Raw genomic sequence first — 20,548 nt, forward strand, 5'->3', positions numbered from 1 at the left:
TTACACCTTAAAATCCACACACTACTTCCTTCAAGACTATTGAAAACTACAGTACATGAACATAAACGGCTCCTGGAACTTAAATTGGTGATTTGTACAATGACTTTACCTTTTTTTGTTTAATTCTGTTCTATTTAAGGTTGTTTGCTTTTTAACACTACCAGGTCCACTCAAAAGAGCATGGCATAGCTCTTACCAACACAGGTAAGGCTGTGCTTACAAAAATTCATAGTAAAAGGTCCTCAACCTCTAACAGAGAAGCCAATCAAAAGTATCTTTATCTTTTAGAGAATGTTTTAAAAAACTCCCTGCGTACAACAATTTGGGTAAAAAAATTTCAAAAGCACCAAGGACAAGGCTAGCCAGTCCTGTAACAGTAAAAATAAGTCTCACAAACTGCAAGGAATCAAAGACAAATCAATAAAAAAAAAATCTTCTAGAGCTCCTGCATTTATTTCATAATGAATTATGATTTCTCTTGAGAATGTGTATTAATAAAGTATTGTAATTCATGTCATCCAGACAAAACCTTATGGCAAACATATGCTGGATGAAATGTCAGTTATGTTTGTGCACACATACATAGAAACAAATACAGATATCCACATGTAGCTTTATCTCCTTTCAATCTTTCTGTCAATTTATTACATAAAACTTAAATTCATACAGTATGCCTGCATACGGAATAGTTGCATCAATGACTGATGACAGAGGAAAGATGGTATTTGCAGAAGCTTAAATAAAAATTAAAGTGACATCATGAATCATTTTAGAAAAGAACAATAAATTCTACTTACAGCCTCCAACTGATCCATAAGTTTGGATAAAAATTTACGGCATTCTGGGGTTTTACTATCAATCTTCATCCCTGTTTGCATAGCATACAAACGACCTTTAAAGGAGACAAAACACACAAAAAAATCAGAAGCGATTATCTAAGGCAAACACCATAAGCAAACACCACAGCACTAGTGAGCAACGACAGCAAAATCTAGATTATGTTCAGTCCTGCAGAGATACTAGGAGATACTTTTCTAAGATTTATGCTTTATTTTTCTCCATGAGTATTTCTGCTGATTTCAGATGGATGCTTGTATCACTATGATGCAACACAAAGTGCTTTTGTAAATAATCACTATTCTTGTTTGCAACTCACTCAAATACGAACTTCAAGTCAATTTTTATAGAATCATAGAATCATAGAATGGTTAGGGCTGGAAGGGACCTTCAAAGGTCATCTAGTCCAACCCCCCTGCAAGGAACAGGGATATCTCCAACTAGATCAGGTTGCTCAGGGCCTCGTCCAACCTGGCCTTGAACGTCTCCAGGGATGGAGCATCCACCACCTCTCTGGACAACCTGTGCCAGTGTTCTACAACTCTCATGGTAAAAAATTTTTTCCTAATATCTGACCTGAATCTACCTCCCTCTATTTTAAAACCATTACCCCTTGTCCTATCACAACTGGCCCTCCTGAACAGCCTCTCCCCATCTTTCTTGTAGGCCCCCTTGAGGTACTGGAAGACCGCTATATCCCTGAATATACATGAATAATTTTCATATGACTTACACAGAATCATGGAATGGTTTGGGTTGGAAGGGACCTCAAAGATCATCTAGTTCCAACCCCCCTGCCATGGGCAGGGACACCCTCCACTACACCACGTTGCCCAAAGCCTCATCCAACCTGGCCTTGAACACTTCCAGGGATGGGGCATCTACAACTTCTCTGGGCAATCTGTTCCAGTGCCTCTCCACCCTCTGAGTGAAGAATTTCTTCCTTATATCTAATCTAAATCTGCCCTCTTTCAGTTTAAAGCCATTACCTAGCTATAAAGTGTATGGATATGCCTCAACAATGGAACTTCACGTAGCAGAAACTAGCTAGCTTTAAAACTGCACTTTAATAAATGGAATTAAGCAACTATTATATCCATGCATAAGCATAGGTATCATCACAAGACACAAGACATATATCTGATCTTTAAATCAGGCAAGACAGACTTTATTAAACTTTCCCTACAAGTAAAGTTGCCAGTTGTAATCTTAAAAATAAATGATAAACACCTTCTGATAAAAAAATTATATTTTTACTACCAAAAATATATGAATTTGATATGCATATGGCAGAACTTTATACGTTTTCAGGAAACTGGGAGTAAAGCCAAACAGCTCTTATTTCCTAGGATAAACATGCTCAGAGAAGGGAAAACGGACGGAAACATTCAGTAACCAAATGCAGAACAATCTTCACAAAAAACCACATGATTTTACTAATTTTTCTGGATTTTAAAAGTAGTATTTCATGTTTCATGTACAAATGATTATTCAAACCAGGCAAAGTGTACGTTCTTTATGTGGAACTGGAAAGCTGACCAATTTTTTAATGTTAAAGCTCCTGGGCTGCTCAACCATTTAAAGACCAAACCTCCCCTAAAAAATAAAGTACTTGTGCCCTCCGATGCCTCTCTACTTCTACATTAACAACTCATAAAACAAACTAGCACCTTCGTATTCTGTGAAGAACCAAGTAAAAGTCTTCTCAGAGTGAAACTTCAGGAATGAATAAACACTCTGAACAGCTACAACTGACCACGACAAAGGACAGACTAATTTTCACAAAAATTCCTATGTGGGTTCTATGCTATGTAAATTTCATCAAGTGACAACACTAATACCCAGCTAATTACCAATATGTAGTCTTAAGCCTACCTTATTTATCTTCAAGTTGCTGACATCTTAATATTAAAAAATTATGAAACCAGCACATGTAAACTTTAAATTACATGTCAAAGAAATCCAAACACAGAAAGATACAGAGATCTGTACCTAAGGCACTCTAATTTACTGCCAATTAAAGTACCACCATCACATGATGAGGAGTTAATACAGTCTTCAATTAAACTCATTTTTAAGTACATACTTGATTGTAAGCTTTCCTGAACACATTTCATGGTATGATTTAATAATGTAAAACTCAGGAATTAACATAACGGATGCTAGATCTACAGGCCACGTAGATCAGTTATTTCTTTTTGACAGATGCAAATATCAGACCTTTTCAGAGGAAAGTAAATTAATTTTAGACTGATACGAGTCAGGGTGACAAATTCAGAATACCCCTGGCCATTAATGGATACAGATTTATCTTACTTGCTGAAGTATGTATCTTCATCTCTCTTCCAAAATCCAGTTACATAAATAGAACTGTTTCCATATAAATGGAAATGTTGCAAATGTCTTTAGTCTTGAGGATCAGTTTAATCATTAAAAGATCTGCTTAATTGTTACTCTTCTGTTACCTATATGAGGCTTTTTTTCATGTTCATTGCAAATACATCCATTTAAATAGTGAAAGCAAGATAATTTTTGTCCTCAATAATATCCAAAGGGGTGTATTTCCAGAACTGTGACATCTGTGTGCTTTGTAGGCAGCCCTAAAAAGCCAGCCCTCTGCCCTCTTAGCATTTCAGAGCCTGACAAAAACTCTAAGACTCTTTCAGGCATTCCAATGAACAAATGCAGAAGAATGAGTCTGGAACACACAGAGAACCCAGGTCAAAGAACAATAGTTATAGATAAGAAACATGTTTTTCTTGTCCATATGTAAATTTACACTGTGGGTGACATCAAGAAACATTCCATACCAACACCACTTTCCTGCTAACAAAAGATTCTGAGACCAAGGTGCTCAAGAGGCCTCGGGTCATTCAAGATCAAAGGACTATGAGCCAAAGCACACAGACTGTCAAGAAAACACCAAGGTGCTCTAGCAGCAGAGCACAGAGACATCCTGCAGACAGACTACTAATGTCATCTGTACTAAAATTAAACGTGTTGCACCTGTCACGGCAATTACACAAGGCACTTACCACATCTCGCCATCAAACCCTGCTTTGTATCAACGTCTATAGAAATTGGAAAGGAGATTTCCTTAGGAGATGATCTCATTCACTGGTAAAAGGTCAAAGCACACTGAAGTTACCCTAACAAGAGAGTCTACTGCAATCTTTAAGAACTTTCAAAGTTCAGAAGTTTTGTGTACTTACTTTCTCTGTTACAGCAGTATGTTCAAAAGCAGCACTGCATAACAAAACTTGCCCAGAGACAGCCCTCTGACAAGGCAAGGTGAGGGCAAAAGCTGTTCCTTCTTTCTCAATTAAGTGGTGATCAAGAAAGAGGAGGAGGAGGAGGATGTACTGCAAGGGAGTCTTGACTCCTGACTCTGATGGAGAACTACGCAATCTGCAGGTCAGAAAACACAAACCATACCCTACCAGTCGAAATCTCCTGGAACATCAGTTTCAACTGATGAACTGAAGACACAGATGGAAAGTCTACTGTCCAGTGTTTGAAACTCACCAGTGACAAACAAGAAGTTGTTCAGTACGTTTAGGCACACTTACTGCTTTACTCAGAGCTGCTCTGGTCAAAAGTGGGGCTTGAGGGTTAAATCCTCTCTCAATCATTAAACTTATCAAGCAGACAGCATGTGGAATAGCTGAAACGCTGAAAGAACTAGGGATTTCTCTGACGTAAACAGAATAGGAAGAAGAGGAAATAATTTGGTGTTTGCCTCTACAGACACTACCGAAAGAAAAACGATATGCTTTTAATGTTTTGAAATTTTGCTTTGGAAATTATCTGTATGAAGAGCAATATGTAAGTGAATCTGAAAGCAGTAAGTAATCCCTTGCCTTACCTACAGACATCAGAAGAAAGTCTCTACTAGTTCTACTTTCTACGTTTTTTTGGTATTATTTTTTACATCTTATTCCTAAGGCAAAGAATCTTAATTTATTTCCAAACACAAGTTTTTCTATGTCTGCGTCTTTTGTCATCCTTCTTCTCCAGGCTCTCTCTACTTTCGAAATGTCCCAAGGATTCTGTAAAAGGCTGCATTAAGACCACGTTGGTTTTGATACTACTACCTTTGTCGATTTTTATCACATATCTTTTACTTTTGTGTGTAGTTTATCGTCCAAATACTACTTATGGTAAGGATACATGATAGTAACTCAAAGACAGGCTTTGATCTAGTGAAGGAAATCTATTACATCCTTTCCTTGTCTAACTTGCAGCAAATGGACAAACTCATTTCATTATTGAATTTTCAGTAGCGATGAGCAAAACACAAATTTTCTGTGTTGGCATCACGAGTGACACTTTAAACTGGCAATTAAATGTCAAAGAACTGTCCTTCATGTTGATGTTGACAGATAACCTCAGTAGCAAAGAACTCTTGGCAAGAGGCCCAAAGTTTACTGCCTCCAACACCTCTGCTGAGAAAGTCCAACGTAACCTAAGTTCAGTTTCCGCCCCCCATATCTGAAAGAAAACAGAGGAATTATTTACATCCCTTTAAATACAGCTGTTCTGGTTTCTATAGTATTGAAAAAGCAGTGGAATGTATTATTGCTGTGCTTGACAAGTCCTAAAAATTTTGCTTTAATGCAAGTGGCTCGATTTCTAACAACTAGAAGATAATCTCCTGAATGGTATGGACATCCCAGGAAGAAATCCTCTTAGTATTCTGTATTATGACGGCATTATTACATCTTTTAAAAATACCACACTTGACATGCCATTTTATATCAGAATTATTTCAGAGTTCTTCTCTTCAGGACTTCTCTCTACACACAGAGAACTACTTGAAGTCTACATCCCTAAAGACCATGGTAATACACTATAGAACTAAACAATTAGCCTTACAGGAGCCATTTGCTTGGTAACTTTTGATTAAAAATTTCCTTGATTAAAAGCCAAGCTGCTGAAAATTCTGATATAAAAAGACAACTAAAACCAATGCTCGTAGCTGCAAAAGTTTTCAAGTTTTTGAAGCCTGAACAAAGTGTCTGAAGAGTGTAGACAATCTTGGAAATGAGTGACCTGTAATTCTCATCTTCCTTCCCTGTTTGTGATGAAGATCTGGAATAGCTGGGAACAGATAAATGAATGCAATTACTGCTCTTTTTAAGCCTGTTTTATGCGCTTGGCTTCATAACAGATACAACCTACATTTTTCCCCCCCCCTTTATCCAAATCAAGCAGCAAGAAAGATTTTTGTGTGGCCAGCAGTAGCATACACATAAAGTAAGGCACAAAGGAGGTTACACAGAGCTAATGTCTAAATATTCATTAATATTATAAGTAGAGCTCAAGTCATTTATCATCTTTTACGCACAGAGACAGAACTGTTTTGCCAATTATTAACTAAAAGAGGGTTTGCTCTCAGTTTGCAGACAGGACATTTATCTTCAGCTTCATAAAGACCTGGCAAGTAATCATTCTCAGAAAAATGTTTTGCCAAGACAGCTACAAAATTTATGCCTTGATTTGCTGCCCTTAATCTTTGTTCAGCAAATACTAAGTGTGGGTGTGCTGGAAGGAATTATACAGTAAGCTTTGCAGAAACTTCTCTGCTTTTATTTATGTCACGTAATACCGCGTTATTTTTCCTTTGCTAATACACAGCACAATTTCAGAGAGAGCATTTTGTCTTTACTACGTGCCAGGCATTCATTCCTAATACCCAGTAAGTTATTCCAGATTTATGTTTGGATAACAACTGAAACTCCCCTCACTCCCATTTTAAACTAACTCCGTGCCAAGTAAAAATACTGGAGAACAAAAGTTCCAGCCACCAAGCATGCACAATAGGTTGATTCTATCTTCTAAATTCTGTCCTACCATCCATCTTTTTTTCCTGGTCTAACAGGATGAAAGGATTACAGTTATTTTTCCCCATGCGTATTTAATTCTCTAGTAGAGAAAATTTTGACATTTAATAGTAACAAATTGACATTAAATAGTAACAAAAAACATTGCCATAAACTTTAGCCATATTTAGACCCTGATTAAGAGATGAAAGCTTCTTCAGGCTGTAATTTATTATTCACTCATGCTCTACACCTTCCTCCTCCCTTTGTCAAACCACGGACAGAAAAATGTTTGTTAACTGCTTGGTACAGGAAGACAACAGTTGGAATACAAATGTGGGAAGCAAGGGACACAAAAACATTAAATTGGATTGTACTCCAACTACTGCAAATGTATTTTCCCAAAGAATGCATCTGCAAAGAAAAATAAAAACGAATTACTCTTGTTTTCATGAACATCAATGTGCCATACTTGATTCATGTAATTTCTGCATGCAGATATGCTATTTCTACATGGCTAAGTCAAAGCTGTCTGAATTCAAAGACTGAAAAATAGATTTAATAACACTGACAACCAAGCTTCAAAGGGCCTTATACCTCCTCTCCATTCTGTGATGCTCAAGGAAACTGGCAAAAGACAAGGCAAGTATTAGGCTGGCAGCATCAATTCAAAATCTGAAATGTTCTAGAGAAAACAGATGACTTTTAAATATTTACTTTCAAGTAAATTTAGTTTATGGAGAAAGGCAAGGAAAAAGAAATTCTGAGACAAAAGTGGGGAGAAGGAAGAAATTTAATTAAGAAACTTAAACCAAAAAAAGGATAGTATCATGATGCCCTCTTGCCCTCAGATTCTCTCACAGTATTCTGAACGCTACGGAGGAAAACGGATTTTGGTAACAGTGTGTTTCAAGGTTATGTTACGTGCTAGACAAACTCTGCCAGGTCAAAACTATCTCAAATAAAACGTCTCTTAAAATGAAAGTCACAGTAAACTATATTAGCATTCACTGTTATTTGAAGAATAGCAGCTTGTAAACAAACAAAAAAATCTGCCATTACAAATTGGTAATTATTATTATTAGTGGTAATTATTAAAGCTCGATGACAAAACAAGTAATTTAAAAATATCGATCACAAATCTAAGGAAATCACTCCGTATTCTACACTGCCATTCTCCATCGTGGTTAAGGACCAATTTTTTGTCTTGTAAAACTTGAGTAAGAGGTCTGTATGTGGAACTCACAGGTTCCTAAGCTTTTGCGTAATATTCGAACTGCCGGTATTTTTCAAAGCTTGTCTCTATTAGTCTGATAAAGGAAATGAAATACTTCTAACAAAACCAGAAAAACTACCTTAATCGCAGGACTTATAGTAACTGAGACCTCCAGAAGGCAAAAGAAGAAGAAGGCAGCTACTCTGGATTAGCGACGGTCACGTCATGTAGCTAAAACAGCTTGTAGTGATTGGAATATAAACCTGAAACACTGCTGTGGAACACCCTCCAGTTTAGTTTAAACTGGAATAAATCCATTCCACGCTTTCCAACTACTCTGTGAGGTGAACAGAAGCACCTCTAGATGTGCACGACCATGAGATAAGTCTCCGAAGTGCACTCCTGACCTTCACTGCTAACAGCACCCAGGGCTGCACTAGGAGAAGCGTTGCCAGCACACCGGGGGAGGTGACCTTGCCCTTCCTACTCAGCACTGGTGTGACACACCTAGTGTGCTGGGTCCAGCTCTGGGCTCCCAGCATGAGAGGAATTGGAAGGGCCACAAAGATGATGAAGGGCCACAAATCTCTGTCACACCTGGAGAGCAAAAAGCTGGGATTGTTTAATCTTGAAAAGGGAAGGCTCAGAGGGTCTCACCAGTATGCATACATACCTGACATGGGGAGGGGGGCAGTGAGGACAGAGCCAGACCCTTCTCCGTGGTGCCCCGGGCCACAACTAGAGGCAACAGGCAAAAAATAAAATGCAGGAAATCCTATTTAAACATAAGAAAAATCTTCTGCTGTGAGGATATCCACGCACGGGAGTAGGCTGCTTCCAGCAGCTGTGAAATCTCCATCGTTGGGGATATTCAAAACCTGCCTGGAAGCCATCCTGACCAACTTGCACGAGTGATCATGCTCCAACCAGCAGATTAGACCAGGTGACATCCAAAATTCATAGAATCATAGAATGGTTCTGGTTGGAAGGGACCTTAAAGATCATCTAGTTCCAAGCCCCCTGCCATGGGCAGGGACACCCTCCACTACACCACGTTGCCCAAAGCCTCATCCAACCTGGCCTTCAACACTTCCAGGGATGGGGCATCTACAACTTCTCTGGGCAACCTGTTCCAGTGCCTCACCACCCTCAGAGGGAAAAATTTCTTCCTTATATCTAATCTAAATCTCCCCTCTTTCAGTTTAAATCCATTGCCCCTTGTCCTGTCACTACACGCCCTTGTAAAAAGCCCCTCTCCAGCTTTCCTGTAGCCCCTTTAGGTACTGGAAGGCTGCAATAAGATCCCCCCGGAGCCTTCTCTTCTCCAGGCTGAACAGCCCCAACTCTCTCAGCCTGTCTCCGTAGCAGAGGTGTTCCAGCCCTCGCATCATCTTCGTGGCCTCCTCTGGACCCGCTCCAGCAGCTCCATGTCCTTCTTGTGCTGGGGACTCCAGAGCTGAACGCAGTATTCCAGGTGGGGTCTCAGGAGAGCAGAGCAGAGGGGCAGAATCCCCTCCCTCGCCCTGCTGCCCACGCTGCTCTGGATGCAGCCCAGGACACGGCTGGCTCTCTGGGCTACCAGCGCACGGTGCCAGCTCATGTTGAGCTTCTCACCCACCAGCACTCCCAAGTCCTTTTCCTCAGGGCAGCTCTCAATCCATTCTCCGCCCAGCCTGTGCTTGTGCTTGGGATTATTTTTAAATATTACCTACATAATCAAATCCATGCCAAAACACTACACAATAGTTAACATAATCTCTAATTTTTGCTTCTACCCACAGCTTGCTGTGAGGACTGTGGGTTTTACATATTTATCTCTGTTATCACAATCACTTCTCACTGTTTTTCTGTCTCCACAGACAAATCAGAGTTTTAAGAGCACAGTTTTCCCACTTACAAATCTTTGAAACAAGTAAGAGCAATCAAGCAAAGACTGAAGACAGAAAGCACAAGGGGAAAAAAAAAGGAATTGAGAAATATTTTGTTTATACTTACAGCACAATCAAAACAAGCCTCACACTATGAAATGGATATCTACTTCTTAAATATTTGACCATTTTGATTAATTTACCCTGAGTAAAGAACAGATTAAATCCGCTCTTCAGTATGCAATCTCTAATCATAGGCTTTAAATCACGTGTAGTATTAGTAGCACACAAAACAGTTTTCTGCCACCAGCAATATGAGAACATGGAAAATGTACTTTTACAAATGAATTATGTAAAACTAGTAAAAAAAAAAGAATATTTAAACTGGAAATCTCAGGAATTTGATCTTATCAAATAAGGCATGTTATAAGAACATAACGTTATGCATTTCAATTCTACAATGTCCCAGTTAAATGGAGTAAGCGTGTGCAGAACCTCTGCAGTGAAATACAGCAAATACCAGTTATTTTCACTTCATTAATACTCCTGAACTGCATGCATCTTCTAAATTTGTCATTTAAAATGCATCAAGATACAATAAAAGTTGAATAAACTAAAATCTCAGTTAAGAGAGTTGCCTGTTATTAGTCCTCTGCTTTGAGGAAGGATCAGTAAAAAATCAACAGTATTTCAGTTGCAAAACACAGTCAATGTGTAATTTTACAAGTCCTGAGTCAGGTCATGAACTTTCTTTTTTGTCTTTTTTTTTTTTTTTTAATTTAGAAAAATTAATTTAATTAAAAAAACTAAATTTAAATTTAAAAATTAAATTAAAATTTAATTAAAAAAAATAAAAAACAAAGTGTTATAATTGCTATGCAGTGAGAAGTTTGTTTCATGGATGTCTGACTAAACCTGAAAGCAAAAAGCCAGTCACATGTAGCAGATGGGTATTTCTACTAAAACCTGAATGAATTTTGACTCAAGAGGTTGTCAGCCAGTTGTGGGAAACAAGTTTGCCTCTTGCTTTTCCTTCCTGCTTGGTCCCACAAAACCAGAAAGGGCAACACAACAGTGAGCTCTTTCAGCAGGATTTCTCTGCTGCTTTTCTATCTCAAGAAGAATTTGAAAATTGGAGGAGATTTTCTTCACCCCTTTTTCAAACAGATCGAGTCCACTGCTCTCACATGAATGCTTTCTGATGTTGAGTAGACTGTAAAGGAAAAACCATCCCAGTCCTGCTTTTCTGAAGTTACTGGAGCGTTTTCCATGTTGTGTTCACTGGATACCCAAACACTGCTGTGTGTTAGGATGTTACATACCACAAAACATAAATGCTTTGCTGGCAACTCCCTGGCATTCTCTCAATACTTTTGAACTAGAACATCAATGCCCAGTAAGCACAGAAGCACAAAATAAACTACCAATCATCTCTGAAAAGAGCTTAACACCACTACTTAAAGGCTGAAACAATGGCTATTAAGGAAAATCTTGCTTTAAACATTAAAACCTAAGTCTTCAGAAGACAAAACTACATCTCAAACCTTGCAATTTGTCAAAAAACAACATCTGAGTCAAACTGCCTACGGCACAGAGATATAATTTCCTTAGTAATTACACAGGCCAGGGATTTTTTTATCAAAGCCTGCCTCCTTGTGTTTGCAGAATAACATCTCAAAGTAGCCAAACAGACTCATGGAAGAGTTTAATGTAAGAAAGTTATTTTATTGACCACCAATCATTTATATTCCTTTTGCCAGGCAACCAGTGTAGCACCGTTACTGGTATTCCCTTACATCTGCTGAATCAGCTGTCCTTCACTAAACCTGAAATTCCTACATGCTTAATGACAATGATTAGCAAAATAATATGGAATGTGAGAAAAAGTATCATATGGAGAGGTAAGCACTTTAAAAGAAGGTGATAGATTCCCACAGTGCTGAAAACTCCCATTAACCATAAAACATCTAATCTCTAAAAGGAGAATTATTTCATGAGATTATGTTCTGTACAACTTAAAAAAAATAAGCTTGGTTTCTTCATTTCTCTCAGTCTATGTTCTAAGCAGAACAAATTTTACAACCACGTAACATACTGTCAGGAAGCAAATCTATTTTTATTGCTTCAGTCAGTTGTGTCTACCTACTAACAGCGGCTAGAGGTAAAAAACAGTTTACAAACACCACATAAAGCTGAATCTTTGAATCTGAACACCTAAAAATGGAGCTAAGTATGAAGGCTTTGTAAGGAAGACACAAGGCTACTAGAAACAAAACCATTTCTTAATTTCTGCAGTGTTTCTAGCAAGTATCACAATAAAAAGCGTTTGTGATGTTGTTATGGTGCACAAGAGGATCGATGATGCTCCTCAACATTTTATTTTTCATGTGGTAAATTATGTGGCAGTTGAAAAATAGAAATCATCCCTGCTGTAGCTCTACATAGTGCGTAAAACAGAGATTAATGTTTCAGCCTGGAGTAGAGAAGGCTCTGGGGGGATCTTATAGCAGCTTTCCAGAACCTAAAGGGGCTACAGGAAAGCTGGAGAGGGACTTTTTACAGGGACATGTAGTGATAGGACAAGGGGCAATGGCTTTAAACTGAAAGAGCGGAGATTTACATTGGATATAAGGAAGAAATTTTTCACTCTGAGGGTGGTGAGGCACTGGAACAGGTTGCCCAGAGAAGCTGTAGATGCCCCACCCCTGGAAGTGTTCAAGGCCAGGCTGGATGAGGCTTTGGGCAACCTGGTGTAGTGGAGGGTGTCCCTGTCCATGGCAGAGGGGTTGGAACTAGATGATCTTTGAGGTCCCTTCCAACACAAACCATTCTGTGATTCCTCAAATTACAGTTTCTTTAAATCGACATATGCCAGCAATATCAAAAAAGCAGGAGTCCTGTCTTTGCCCCAAGCCACTGGCCTTGCTCCTGGAGTTTGCCTGTCTGGCTCTGGCTGAAAAACAGTGTATTGTTTTTCATCACGCAATTACATCACTGTTTGCTCCTGAAGCACATCAGGGTTGGCAATGAGAGGCCAGAGAAGGACTACAGTATCTTCTTTAGATGGCAGTGCTGGTATACACTAGTTTGATGCTTCAAACAAACTACACCTAAAAAGCATGAGAGAAAACAAATTTAAATGGTATATGCAAATAAAATGTGTAAGTGACATTCAAATTCCCAGCTGTGAGAGCACACCTCTGGCACCAGTGGATGCTGATGAAAGACAAAAATAATAACAGAAGCAGTAACCACTTGCTCCTGACTATTTTATTAGTTTCCAAACACGTCTTACCAAAGTTTACTTGTTTCTGATATTCGTTTGTGTAGCGGTTTATTATCAGAAATGCATAAATGAAATTGAACTAAATAAAACGCACATAAATCAAAACTAGAAAACATAAGTCTGTGCTGAAAACTACCGTGCCGTGGAAATATTAATCTTGGGACCAAAGCTTTGGGTTAGGGCTGAGCCACTCCTGGCAACATTCCAAAGCTACAAACACCTTACTCCTTTCTTCGGACTGAGAGTTACATCCATCATAAGAGCAAAATTCAGATGTTCATAGAATCAGAGAATGGTTTGGGTTGGAAGGGACCTCAAAGGTCATCTAGTTCCAACCCCCCTGCCATGGACAGGGACACCCTCCACTACACCAGGTTGCCCAAAGCCTCATCCAACCTGGCCTTGAACACTGCCAGGGGTGGGGCATCCACAACTTCTCTGGGCAGCCTGTTCCAGTGCCTCACCACCCTCGGAGTGAAAAATTTCCTCCTTATATCCAATCTAAATCTGCCCTCTTTCAGTTTAAAGCCATTGTCCCTTGTCCTACTAGGGCCTACACGCCCTTGTAAAAAGTCCCTCTCCAGCTTTCCTGTAGGCCCCTTTAAGTACTGGAAGGCTGCAATAAGACCACCCCGGAGCATTCTCTTCTCCAGGCTGAAAAAAAATCTGTGTTGCTTTCAAAACATCATCTGAAAAGTATCCTGACAATTTTTCATCTACCCAGACCTACACTTTTAAAGAAAACTAGCTTTTTAGGGAAGCTTTTTTATTCATAGCATGCTAGAAGACTACACAGTATTTTTTTTTGACAGTAGCAATATTAATAATTAATGCTTTACGATTCCACATAATTGTTCCAAACCCACAATATTCAAAATTACTGGTTTATAAACCTTATTTTTACGTCAAAGCCAGAATTAAAATAAGAAAAAATATTCCTGTGAAACAGGAATTCTTCACATTTGTCAATCCAGACAAACTCATCAACCATCGGAGGAAATAAGTGTCATCAGTGGAACACTGCTGACAATTAATTCTTCTCCGTTGTGTATTTAAAAGAACAAAGGATCCAAGCAAGACCCATCTTGAAAAAGAAGTGTCACTGCTTTTTACTTTATGGAATAATGTAATGAGAAAGATATCTATAGAACAGTCTTCACCACACTCAGTAATGAACCAGATGTGCTGAAGTACTCAGCTGAAAAAATAAGATATGCAAATTACAGGAATTTAAGGCTACTAATGCAAATCTTCAGGCTACTTAGGGCAGACAAAGCCAGGGACTTTACAGAAAACACTAATTATTCAGCACAGTTATTTTTTCCTGTATATTAAGACTTACACGAAGTTTCAGAATATTAGAGACGTCAAGAAAAATAGAGATGAGCCACCAAAACCTTTCTGGTTTAAAATAAAAACAGACTTGTATTTTGTTACCTGCACTAAATGCTAGTACTTTTACTGTATGGCCAGAGACAGGGTGTTACACGTGATGAAAAAAAAAAAAAAGAAATAAAGAAAAACAAAAATACAGTGCAATTTGACCTAGCTGGTGCTTCCTGCCACACAAAGGATGATTTGTCGTGTGTTTTAACAGTAAAAAGGAGCAAGTACTATTGAGAATGTCCAGCTTTCTACTGTGGAGCTATCTCACTTCTCTGGTGGTGCTTTTCCACAGCAGCACAGTATTCTTGCACAACGCAGGAAATTTAAAAATTATTCTGCTGACAGTTTTTTCAGAGCTTTCTGAAGTCTGAATTTCATGAGTTCATCCTTTTAAACTTTAAGATTGCCTTACAAATTAAAGCATCGGTTCTCCCTCTATTTTTTATTTAACTCTTTTCGAGACAAGCTATTGACAAGTAAACCCCCCAAATGACCTCCTCACATCTCAATAAAGAAGACAAAACCAAACAACATAAACATACATTTCTGGTGAAATAAACAAAATATAGAGCCACCCACCCTCCCCCTTAGAGAACCCAGAAGTGACAAAGTTTCACTGAAAGTAAAATGAAGACTACTGAAAGAACTGAAGACTCTCACACCCAGATTGCTTACTCTGATACAGAATGGAAAGAATCACATAATCACAGAATGGTTTGGGTTGGAAGGGACCTCAAAGATCATCCAGTTCCAACCCCCCTGCCATGGGCAGGGACACCCTCCACTACACCAGGTTGCCCAAAGCCTCATCCAACCTGGCCTTGAACACCTCCAGGGATGGGGCAGCCACAGCTTCTCTGGGCAACCTGTCCCAGTGCCTCACCACCCTCAGAGTGAAAAGAAGGTCTTTTCAGCCGGCGAAAAGCTCCCAGTGCCTCACCACCCTCAGAGTAAAAAGAAGGTCTTTTCAGCCGGCGAAAAGCTCCGAAAAGACTCTCGAATGTCGGTTTATCGCGATACTTATCAGGACTAGCTCGACACAGGAGCCTTGGCTTTACACACGTGCCTACAGCACGCATTTAGGCTGCTGGCACAATCACGGCGGCTACAGAAAAGCCTCACTCGGCAAAGGCAGCACACGGGAGACGAGCTGGATCTCGCAGCGGAAGCGGCGGGCGAGGAAGACCGTGCACACCCCGTACCGCCCCGAGGCGGGGCTTCCCCTCCGCCCCCGGCTCCCCGTACACCGGGCGGGCGCTACGCGCCGCCCAACCGGCCCGGCGGACGGACAGACGGACGGATGGAAGGAGGGAGGGAGGGAGAAGCGCGCTCCCCGCGCTGCAGCGACTGGTGGCCGGAGGGTGGCGGTCACCGCAGCGGCGGGGCGGGACGCGACAGGCCCGGCCCGGCCCGGCCTCACTCACAGTAGTACGCCACCACCGGCTCGCGCTTGTCCAGCTCCTGCGCGGTTCGCAGATGGTGCTGGATGCTCTTGAACTGCGGCGGCAGCGGGGGAAGCGCCGCGGCCGCCATCGCCCCGGGCAGCGGCGTGAAGCGGCGACAACCGACGATCGGCACCGGCGGCTCCGGCTCGGCGGCCGCTTCCGCTTCCGGCACGGGACGCCGGGGCGCGTGCGCGGTGGGCGGGCTGCCCGCGAACAGCGCCCCCTGCTGAGCGGGAGGGGCGGCGGGGCGAGCGGCGCGTCCCGCGGCAGCGCTGGGCGGACTGGGCGGCACCGGGGCGCTGCTCCCGGACATCCGCCTCTCCTCCTTGCGCTGGCACGGCTGGTTCATGGCGCTTCACCGGGCCGGGCCGCTTCCCGGCAGCTGTCAGCAAGTCCGCCAGCCCGGGAGAGCGCATCTCGCGGCATCGCCGCTTCCCAAATAACTTTTTCCTGAGGGAACCTCCAGGGATTTCTGGGTTTGCTGAGAGTGGGATAAGAACAGCAAAAGAAATGGGGACCGTTGAAGCAGGATGGTTTCAAACGGATCTCATGAATTTCAGAGAATCCTAGAATCCCAGAATGTCAGGGACTGGAAGGGACCTCAAAGGATCATCTAGTCCAATCCCCCTGCCGGAGCAGGACCACCTGGATCAGATCACACAAGAACGCGTCCAGGCGGGTTTGGAACATCTCCAGAGAAGGAGACTCCAGAACCTCTCTGGGCAGCCTGTTCCAGTGCTCTGTTCCCCTTACTGGGAAGAAGTTCTTCCTCGTGTTTAAGCGGAACCTCCTGTGTTCCAGCTTAGATCCATTTCCCCTCGTCCTGTCATTGGATGCCAGTGAGAAGAGCCTGGTTCCATCCTCATGACAGTCATCCTTTACATATTTATAAACATTATAAACATTAATTTCAGTGTCAATTACTTTAGTGTCTGTCATCTTCTCATTCTGCCAGCATAGTTACATGATTTTTTTTTAATTTCTTTTCAATGGCCCTGTTGTCCACCTTCCTCCTGGGCTCAGAACGGCTGCCCGCAAGAGAAGAGAATGTCAATGCTCCAGAGGATAGGGAAAGGTGAGTGTTGGAGGGAGGCAGGGGGTAGGAGAGGTGGCTGCATCATCTCATCGCTATCCTGGGAGAATGCTGAAAAGGGAACAGAAGGGAAATGGTGGCTGAACAGAAGAAAGGAACAGAACAAAGAGTGGATGTAGGACTGGGATGTTGTGGTGGTGTACTAGAAGTTGGCTGGCCCAGAGCAACTATACCTTTGATGTAAAGGCAATCGCCTCGCTTAGTGGGTGTATTTAGCCTGTTTCATTGAAGACGATGGAACAATTACAGCTCTTCGTTAAGTGAGAACTGAAATGGGCATGATGTCTGGCTAGAGACAAAACTGACTGCCAACGCGTGGGCCGGGGATTGCTTTGAGTGCTGTCTGTGAAAATGAGGTGGCTAGAGTGTGGTGGAAGAGTCAAAGAAGCACTTAGAGTGTGACCCTGATGTAAGCAACAAAAATACTTCCTGCTGTGTTCTGGGGGATGGGACTTTGTGTTCACCGTGTAAAGAAAGAGAATTGAATCAAAGAGTCCCTGAGTGTATTATATAATTCCTTTCATAATGGCAAAACCAGCCTTCAGGATCATCCGAAATATTTGCTAAGCATTTGAGCTAAAATCAGTGGAACACTGAGAAACACATGAAGGCATGTTATAAATCTCGGAGGGAGTAAGGGTGGAAAGAAGCTGATAGAAAGCAATGGAAATGAGGAGGAAAGTGGTGGGAGTTTGGAAGACTAGGAGAAAGAAAAATTTAGAGATACTTGGGAATACAATGAGTGCAAAGAAAACAAATGGCTAATACAGGAAAGCAGTGTAGACAACCGTGGGGAAATGGTTTCTTTACATGAACATAATGTCTCCATCAACGTGTTCTAGAAACTAATGATGGAATCAGTCGCAGAAAAGCATTTGCACTAAAAGGCAATAATGCACATTTTGCTTTTAAATGTAAATCCGAAACTGAAGAATTTGACAATTTTGATTTCACTGGAAATGCAGAAAAAAAAAATCTCTGTTGTATCTGATTTGGAAAAAGAACATGTTTTGGTATGTTCCAGATTTAGACCATTTTTTTTCCAAGGGAAAAGGCATGGTGGTGGGCAATCCAGCTCCTAGAGCCCCCCCCGCCCCGGGTTCCTCAGGCCATCCCATGCCAGTCCTGGCTCTGCAAGGCTCTTGACAGTCACAGGGAAGTCCCCTGACAGGCTGGGGGTTTTGGCACCCCTCTAACCTTTCTGAAGTGTTTTGAAATCTACGGAAGAAGAACAACAAGCAATAGAAATATTAAGCACCAGAGAAAATACTGACAATGTTTTGATGAAGTTATTTTATTATTATACAAACATCTGATTAAGTGTGGTTTGAGTACAGTTGGTCACCATGGTACCTAGCACATGGAAGTAAATTATTCTTTCTAGTAGTAATATATATATTGTATTTTATTTAAAAATAAAAAGATTTTTTTTTTAACCTGAAATTACAAGTTTAAATTGCAAAGAATAATTCCAGATGGATACTAATGTGTACAACAAAACATGAAGCATGTATCGATCAAAGCATGTGGCATGTTATGGAAACAACAAGTTAGCACAGTGATTCTTATTCTACTTGTAATGCTTGCAAATATCAAATAACTAGTTTAATATTGCACAAATCTGATAGTGTTGACTGCACATATAAGCAATAAGATGTTAGATGTGACACACACACCAAAAAATTATATGGACCCAATTCTGCAGTCACGCAGAAGCAAAACTCTCGCTGAAATCAAGGCATGACTGGACCCAGGAAAGGCTTTTCTCTGAGATTTTGTTTTGACATTTTTAAGCCTCTTAAGCAAAACTAAGTCATAAAGCCCTTTTACTCCTTCAAAATGTGATTGTACAAAATCGGTAAAAATCCTCTACGTCATAAGCCAAAACCTAACGAGGGTAAGGCGTTCCAGTCAGCACAAAGAACATCATGCTAGTCTTTCACATTGAAAAGGAGACTCACAGGCAGCAGATGACACTGGCTGGACTTCTGCAAAGTAAACTGGTATCGATGGATATGTTGTCACCAGAGCCTAACCAGGAGTCTCTGCCCCTGGCATCTGAGCTGCAGGTTGCAACAGTGACATTGTTTGGTACTTAGAGATTATCCACCAGTACTGCTTAATTTGCAAGTGATAAGAACATTTAAAAAATTTGGAGTAGTTTTTCCTGGAAGGTCAATAATGTTATTAGCTCCAATTGCTAATTGGAGTTCAGAAAAGCTGTGAATGAAAATATGTTTATAAATACATAGATTTAGATCAGCTATAAGGAAGAAATTTTTCACTCTGAGGGTGGTGAGGCACTGGAACAGGTTGCCCAGAGAAGTTGTAGATGCCCCATCCCTGGAAGTGTTCAAGGCCAGGTTGGATGAGGCTTTGGGCAACCTGGTGTAGTGGAGGGTGTCCCTGCCCATGGCAGGGGGGTTGGAACTGGATGATCTTTGAGGTCCCTTCCAGCCCAAACCATTCTGTGATTCTATGATTCTTATATGGGGCAATTATATTTAATCTTTGCAGTTTATTTTCTTAATATTGGACTTCTACAATAAAAAAAGAGAATTACCTGAGGAGTTACAGGCCTGAACTGGCCGTAACAGAAAAGATTAACCTCTCTGTAGTCTGGGTCACAGCTGAAATGCAAGGCCTCATTTCCATAAACAGCAAAGGCAAAAATGCCAAGAAAAAACATAGAGACTGAGCCAAAGAAAAGAGTGTGGAATTAGCCAACTACCGTTGGTGCCCTGAGCTGCAAATCACAGGGTTATTCAACATGGAAACAAAAATGAACAGCATTATTGTTGGAGGCCGACTTGCTCTTTTTCTTTATCCAAAACATTTATTTTATTCTACTTGTTTTCAAAGGAGTTTGCCTATGAAGGCTGCGGTAGCTTTCTAACAAAATAACGGCTTAGAACACTTTACTGTTGCTACTAATTTTATAGAAACATTAATTTGTCCAGCACTTACCAGTTAATTCTTTTTCCTGCCTTTATCTGTATTCTGCCGTTGCAGAATGCATCAGACAGACGGAGCTGAACGCTTCGACTGAAAGTCCATTCGTTTTGCTGTCGTATTGATTTACGTGATGACAGAATGGGGATCGCCGTGTCGTTATCAAACCTAACGATACTCATTTTTGCAAACTGACTTTCAGCTTCCATGAAGGGAAGTGTTGTGAAGTATTGGAACAGGCTGCCCAGGGAGGTGGTGGAGTCCCCATCCCTGAAGGTGTTTAGAAACCGTGTGGATTTGGTGTTGAGGAACATGGTTTAGGGACCCTGACAGTGCAGGGTGAATGGTGTGGACTCGATGATCTTGAGGGTCTCTTCCAACCAGATGATTCTATGATTCTATGAAGGGGCATTTCCAGCACCCAGGCAGCCCTGTTTCAGTGGGCATCAGCTCCCGCCTGGGAAGCCCTGCTGCTCAGCGGTCCGTGAAGGAAGACACAGAATCATAGAATGGTTTGGGTTGGAAGGGATCTCAAAGATCATAGAATCATAGAATCATAGAATCATAGAATGGTTTGGGTTGGAAGGGACCTCAAAGATCATCTAGTTCCAACTAAAGATCATCTAGTTCCAACTCCCCTGCC

The 20,548-nt window shown here is 41.1% G+C and overlaps 1 protein-coding gene across 3 annotated transcripts in view; it reads right to left on the reverse strand.

Moving 5' to 3' along the window:
* The window catches only part of LOC147529133 (vacuolar protein sorting-associated protein VTA1 homolog), a 46,632-nt gene extending 30,660 nt beyond the window's left edge, over positions 1–15,972 (reverse strand). For all 3 annotated transcript variants that reach the window (XM_086632032.1, XM_086632031.1, XM_086632030.1), the window contains exons 1-2: positions 15,840–15,972; positions 798–892 (exon numbers count right to left, since the gene is read on the reverse strand). In XM_086632032.1, coding sequence (XP_086488158.1) covers positions 798–892; positions 15,840–15,948 — 204 coding nt within the window. In that variant the 5' untranslated portion in view covers positions 15,949–15,972. The remainder of the gene's footprint in view (positions 1–797; positions 893–15,839) is intronic.
* Between the last annotated feature and the right edge of the window lie 4,576 nt (positions 15,973–20,548).

This window comes from Tauraco erythrolophus, chromosome 2 (assembly GCF_009769465.1).
Source record: "Tauraco erythrolophus isolate bTauEry1 chromosome 2, bTauEry1.pri, whole genome shotgun sequence".
NCBI classification, from domain to species: domain Eukaryota; kingdom Metazoa; phylum Chordata; class Aves; order Musophagiformes; family Musophagidae; genus Tauraco; species Tauraco erythrolophus.